This window comes from Herpailurus yagouaroundi, unplaced genomic scaffold, assembly GCF_014898765.1.
Source record: "Herpailurus yagouaroundi ecotype Mexico unplaced genomic scaffold, PumYag 197, whole genome shotgun sequence".
Classification (NCBI taxonomy): Eukaryota; Metazoa; Chordata; class Mammalia; order Carnivora; family Felidae; genus Herpailurus; species Herpailurus yagouaroundi.
The window spans coordinates 12,518,643-12,525,060 of record NW_024412428.1 but is presented as its reverse complement, the minus strand read 5'-3'; the positions used below and the strand labels follow the sequence as shown (position 1 = coordinate 12,525,060).

The window sequence follows — 6,418 nt, the reverse complement described above, 5'->3', positions numbered from 1 at the left end:
CAGAGCAGGACCTACCAAGATTCTAGCCCTGCGGAAAGCGGAGAAGGAGACTGACACAAAGGCCAAAACGCCCCTTTATCCAGTCTGGCAGGATTCCTCTCCGGAGGACCTGACCCATCCGCTGCCCTACGAGGCTTCCCCTCCCCCTTCCGCCCCTCCATTGGAAGCACCAGGGGCTGCAGGAGGGGCACCAGCGCTCCCTGATGAAAGAATTCCTGTGCGAGGGCCAGCAGCAGGGACACGTAGACCGACCCACCGGACAGCCCCACCCTCAAATATGGGGCCGGCCGACTCCACCACCCTTCCCCTCCATGCCATGGGGCCTCCCGATGAGTCTGGAGAACAACCAATGTTATATTAGCCGTTCTCCATCAGTGATTTATATAATTGGAGAATTCAAAATGCAAAGTTCTCCGATAACCCTAAAGATTTAATTGGGCTTTTAGATACTGTTCTCTTTACCCACCACCCTACTTGGGATGACGGTCAGCAGCTCTTGCAGGTTCTCTTCACCACTGAAGAGAGAGAACGAATACAAGTGGAAGCTCGGAAGTCTGTCCTGGGAGAGGACAGACAGCCGACTCAAAACCCAGACCTCATAAATGCTGCCTTCCCCTTATCCTGCCCTACCTGGGACTACAACTCGGCTGAAGGTAAGGAGAGACTCCGGGTCTACAGCCAGACTCTAAATGGCAGGTCTCAAGGCTGCCTCACGAAAGCCTACTAATCTAGCCAAGGTATATGATGTAAGACAAGGTAAGGATGAGAGTCCAGCAGCCTTCTTAGAGAGAATCACAGAGGCTTTTAGGCAGTACACCCCTATGAACCCAGAAGCCCCAGAAACAAAAGCCGCAATTATCATGGCTTTTGTTAATCAGGCCGCTCCAGACATCAAAAGGAAATTACAAAGAGTGGAGAGGCTAGGAGAGAAGAGCCTGCAGGACTTAATAATAGTAGCAGAAAGAGTTTACAATAATAGAGAAAGCCCGGAGGAGCAACAGACTAAACTAAGCCACCGGCAAAACCGAAATCTGGCTAAGATCCTGCTGGCTACAACCATGGATGACCCACAGGAAAAACGGAGGCACCTCAAGAAGCTGACTTCAGGGACAGGTAAGGAGGATGGCCCTGGTCCCCGATGGGAGCTCCCTAAACTAAACAAAAACCAATGTGCTTATCGCAAGGAAGAGGGCCACTGGGTGAAAGACTGCCCTAACAAAAGATCTAAGGCCCCTGACAAGATATTGGAGATGGAGGACCTGGACGACTAGGGGAGTCAGTGTTCGGTACCCCTCCCCGAGCCCAGGGTAACTCTCAGAGTGGAGGGGCAACCAGTTGAATTTCTAGTGGACACTGGGGCACAACATTTGGTCTTACTACAACCCCAGGGGAAATTGGCGAGCAAGACCTCATGGGTGCAAGGGGCCACAGGGACCAAACAGTACTCATGGACTACCCGAAGAACTGTGGACTTCGGCATGGGCCGGGTATCCCACTCCTTCATGGTCATCCCTGAATGTCCCTACCCGTTGTTAGGTCAGGACTTGCTCACCAAGATGGAGGCACAAATTTGCTTCCACCCCGGAGGGGCAAAAATCCTAGACAAAGAAGGGCAACCAATTCAGGTGCTTGTCCTGAGTTTGGAAGACGAATATCGTCTCCACCAGATGCCCCCAGCCCCAATGACTGACATTGACCATTGGCTACAGGAATTTCTTCAGGCATGGGCAGAAACTGGGGGAATTGGGCTGGCCCAACACCGACCAGCTATATACATAGAACTAAAACCAGGGGCCGACCCTGTCAGGGTCCGCCAATACCCTATGCCTCTCGCGGTGCGAACGGGAATCACGCCCCACATACGGCGACTACTAGACTCAGGCATATTAAGGCTCTGCCAATAGGCATGGAACACTCCCTTGCTGCCAGTGCGAAAACCGCACTCTAACGATTACAGGCCAGTCCAGGACTTAAGTGAAGTCAACCGGCGAGTAATGGATGTGCACCCCACGGTCCCAAACCCATACACCCTCCTCTCCACCTTGCCTCCAGACAAAAATTGGTATACGGTATTAGATTTAAGAGATGCCTTTTTCAGCCTGCCTTTAGCACCCAAGAGCCAAGACCTTTTTGCCGTTGAACGGACGGACCCCAAGAAAGGCATCAATGGCCAACTCACCTGGACTCGACTACCACAAGGATTCAAAAACTCACCAACCTTCTTCAATGAGGCCTTACACGAAGACTTGGGTGAGTTCCATTCTGAACACCCTCATTTGACCTTATTGCAATATGTAGATGATATCCTGCTGGCGGCAGAGGACCAGGACACTTGCCTGTGAGGCACCAAGGACTTACTCCAGACTATAGCGGCTCTAGGATACCGGGCCTCAGTCAAAAAGGCCCAAATCTGCAGAGCAGAGGTGAGCTACCTGGGGTACAAATTAAAGGATGGACAAAGATGGTTGACGGATGTGTGGAAGGAAACTGTCTTAAGGATCCCACAGCCGCAAACCGACCATCAGGTACATGAATTCCTGGGGTCGGCAGGGTTCTGTCGATTATGGATTCCGGGTTTTGCTGAGATGGCCAGACCCCTCTATGAGGCCACCAGGCACCAACAAAATTTTGAATGGACAGAGGCCATGAACAAGGCCTTTAATGACCTTAAACAGGCCTTGCTGTCTGCCTCGGCTCTTGGGTTGCCTGACCTAATCAAGCCCTTCTACCTATATGTAGACGAGAAAGACGGGGTGGCAAAAGGGGTCCTTGTCCAGTACATAGGTCCCTGGAAAAGACCCATAGCTTATCTCTCTAAAAAGATGGACACAGTGGCCGCTGGATGGCCCCCATGCTTAAAAATTATTGCCGCAGTGGCCACTATGGTCAAGGACGCAGACAAGCTAGCCATGGGGCAAGAGCTATATGTTACCACCCGACATGCTATCGAAGGAGTACTCAAACATCCCCCAGACTGCTGGATCAGTAATGCTCATCTGACCCATTATCAGAGCCTACTGCTAAACCCCACCGAAATTTTATTCAAGCCACCTACAACCCTGAATCCGGCAACGCTACTCCCTAACCCAGACTGGGACCCCCTTCTGCATAACTGTCAACAGATTTTGGCACAGGTCCACGGAATCAGGGCTGATCTCCGGGACCAGCCACTGCCGAACGCAGATGCCACCTGGTATACGGACGGCAGCAGTTTTGTCCGAGAAACTGATTTCTGCCCTCAGATACGCGGGGGCAGCTGTAACCACAGAGACGGAGATCATCTGGGCAGAGCCATTGGCAGCCGGAACACTGTCTCAACGGGCAGAACCGATCATCCTGGCCAAGGCACTAACCATGGGAAGAAGGTAAACGAATAAACATTTACACCAACAGCAGGTACGCCTTTGCCACCGCTCATATCCGCGGAGCCCTTTACAGAGAGAGAGGGCTTCTGACAGCAGAGGGAAAGACTATTAAAAACAAAAAGAAATTCTTGAACTCCTAAGGGCCCTCTGGCTGCCCAAGGCACTAGCTATCATCCATTGTCCAGGACACCAAAAAGCAGACACACCAGTAGCCAGGGGAAACCGGCTAGCCGACTCAAAAGCAAAGGAGGCGGCCCTTTCGGTGACCCAGGTTTTAACAACCACGCTACCCGATCCGGGGGCACCGACCCTGCCGGACGCCCCCAGCTATACTGGCACTGACTTACAATGGATTAAACGCTTGCCTACGACCCAATGCTTGCGTGGCTGGTGGAGGGCCGCAGACTCCAGCATCATCCTGCCAGAGGAACCAGGATGACAAGTCCTATTCAAAATGCATCGGAGTACTCATATGGGAACAAGAAAGATGGAAGACCTCATACAACATGCTAAGATCATTATTAAGGACTCTCGAGCAAAGATGGAGCAGATCGTGGCAAGCTGTCATGCATGCCAGCTAACCAACGCCACCATCCATGGGTCTAACCCTGGAACCCGACTCAGGGGAGACTGCCCAGGAGCATAGTGTGAAGTAGATTTCACTGAGGTAAGGCCTGGAAAGTATGGGTACAAGTACTTGCTAGTTTTCCTAGATACCTTTTCAGGGTGGACAGAGGCATTCCCCACCAAGCACGAAACAGCGCAAATCATGACCAAAAAGCTGCTGGAGGACATTCTGCCAAGGTATGGATTTCCTGCCAGGCATTGGATCCGACAATGGACTGGGGTTCATTTCTAAGGTAACACAGGGAGTAGCACAAATACTGGGGGCAGATTGGAAATTACATTGTGCTCACAGACCCCAGAGCTCAGGTCAGGTAGAGAGGATAAATAGGATATTAAAAGAGACCTTAACTAAATTAGCCTTGGAGACTGGTGGGGACTGGGTCACTCTCCTCCCCTTTGCCCTATATAGGGTGAGAAACTCACCATATAAGATGGGACTGACTCCCTACGAAATCATGTTTGGTATACCCCCACCTATCGTTCCTGCCTTGAAACCCGAAGTGCTTGGTGAGTTCAATGACCAACAGCTTCTTTTCTCCCTCCAAATGTTACAAAGGGCCCATGAGCAGGTGTGGCCTAAGCTGAAGGCCCTCTACAAGACCGGCCCACCTCCTGACCCCCGTTGGTATCGACCAGGCGAATGGGTGTACGTGCGGAGGCACCAACAGCAGACACTCCAACCTCGCTGGAAAGGACCCTACATGGCGATCCTGACCACGCCCACTGCTCTCAAGGTCAACAGAATAACTCCCTGGGTCCACTACACCCACGTCCGGCCAATTGATCCACACGCCGTCCTCAAGGACTTTGTTCCGGAATGGAAGAGTCAGCCCGACAAGGACAATCCCTTAAAGCTAAGGCTGTGTCGCTCCCACTTACCCCACTAATATTTTTTTTTTAATTTTTTTTTCAACGTTTTTTATTTATTTTTGGGACAGAGAGAGACAGCATGAATGGGGGAGGGGCAGAGAGAGAGGGAGACACAGAATCGGAAACAGGCTCCAGGCTCTGAGCCATCAGCCCAGAGCCTGACGCGGGGCTCGAACTCACGGACCGCGAGATCGTGACCTGGCTGAAGTCGGACGCTTAACCGACTGCGCCACCCAGGCGCCCTATACCCCACTAATATTACTTGCGCTGTATCCCCTGGTGGCTAAACCCAACCCCAACCCCCACCAACCACTTAATCTAACCTGGCAAATCATCACCCCAAGCTCTAACCCATGATTGGGTCCTGCATAGGATCCTCTGGAAAAGGGGGGAATGTGGGACCTAAGGAATTTAACAAAAATCCCCTACCCCTGGACAAGCAGAGCAAAACTAACTCCATTTTGTGCTACACCCACCATCTCATGTATAACCCCCACATGACCTACTTATTGCTTAAGACACTCCCCCACCCTAGTCAAGCCGCTGAGCACACCCTTACTGGAAACCGGCTCATATAGGAATGCGGAACACCAACCGCCAAAGAATGTAAACCCCCCTTTTGCCAGCCAAACTTGAACACCAATTCTTAAACCCCCGCCTTTTGCCTGCCAAACTCGTGCGCCAATTCTGACCAGAGTGATAGGCTAGTTCAAACAGTTACTATAGGGTAATCGGCCCCTGCGTGTGGACTAACATGACTATGCAACTTGCTGTGTGTGTTACAATCTCATTGGCCACTGGCCCCTATAAAACAGCTATGCCTCTTAACCTAGGGGTCCAAGTCCCTGCTCCCGCTGTGTCGGGTATACTTGGGCCCAAGCTCGAGCTTGCAAATAAACCCTCGTGCGTTTGCATAGGTATCGGGTCCTTGGTGGTCTCTCGGATTCGAAATCAAGGGCATTACACAGGCCCTCATCCCCATCTTTCCCAGAACATTCCCTGCCATTCACTCCTTCCCTCAGGGCTCTGATAAGTAACCAAAACTACCTTGGAGAAACAAATTTAGGCAAAGACATTAATGGATAATAACATTTCCCCTTCTTGGGTGTTGCATTGTAAAGGGGTCTGGAGAAAACACAGTATCTTAATTCAAAATACTTGACTTTGAATTGATGAATTTTCAAGATACCAGGAAGGATATATTAGGAAAGAGAGATTTTAAGTATCCATCAAATTCCATTATATACACACCCACATGCTCTTTTTGAGCCCAAAGATTCTAAGCAGCAAGAAATGTCAAATGTAAATGTAAAAATCTACCTCTTTGCCCCTGGTATTTTCATCACAGCTTTGGCGATCCTGATAAGAAAGAGAGAAAAAAGAAAGAAACCAGTTTTTCATTTGCAAATTGCTTACCAATTAGCTTTTAATGAACACTTTATTCTTTCATGATGGCACAGACTAAGGGTATTTACTCAATCTAATTTCTCCTCAGCTTAATGGGAGCATTTGACTAGTCCCTGCAACAAATTCATCAAAACAAACATTTATTCTGC

At 50.3% G+C, this 6,418-nt stretch overlaps 1 protein-coding gene across 1 annotated transcript; it reads left to right on the top strand.

Moving 5' to 3' along the window:
• Positions 1 to 689: 689 nt before the first annotated feature.
• Positions 690 to 2,468, top strand: LOC121012649 (uncharacterized). The gene is given in 2 exon segments (XM_040447941.1): positions 690 to 1,199; positions 1,272 to 2,468. Coding segments are annotated over 2 exon segments (1,581 nt in total). The 3' UTR covers positions 2,343 to 2,468.
• The last annotated feature ends 3,950 nt before the right edge of the window (positions 2,469 to 6,418 follow it).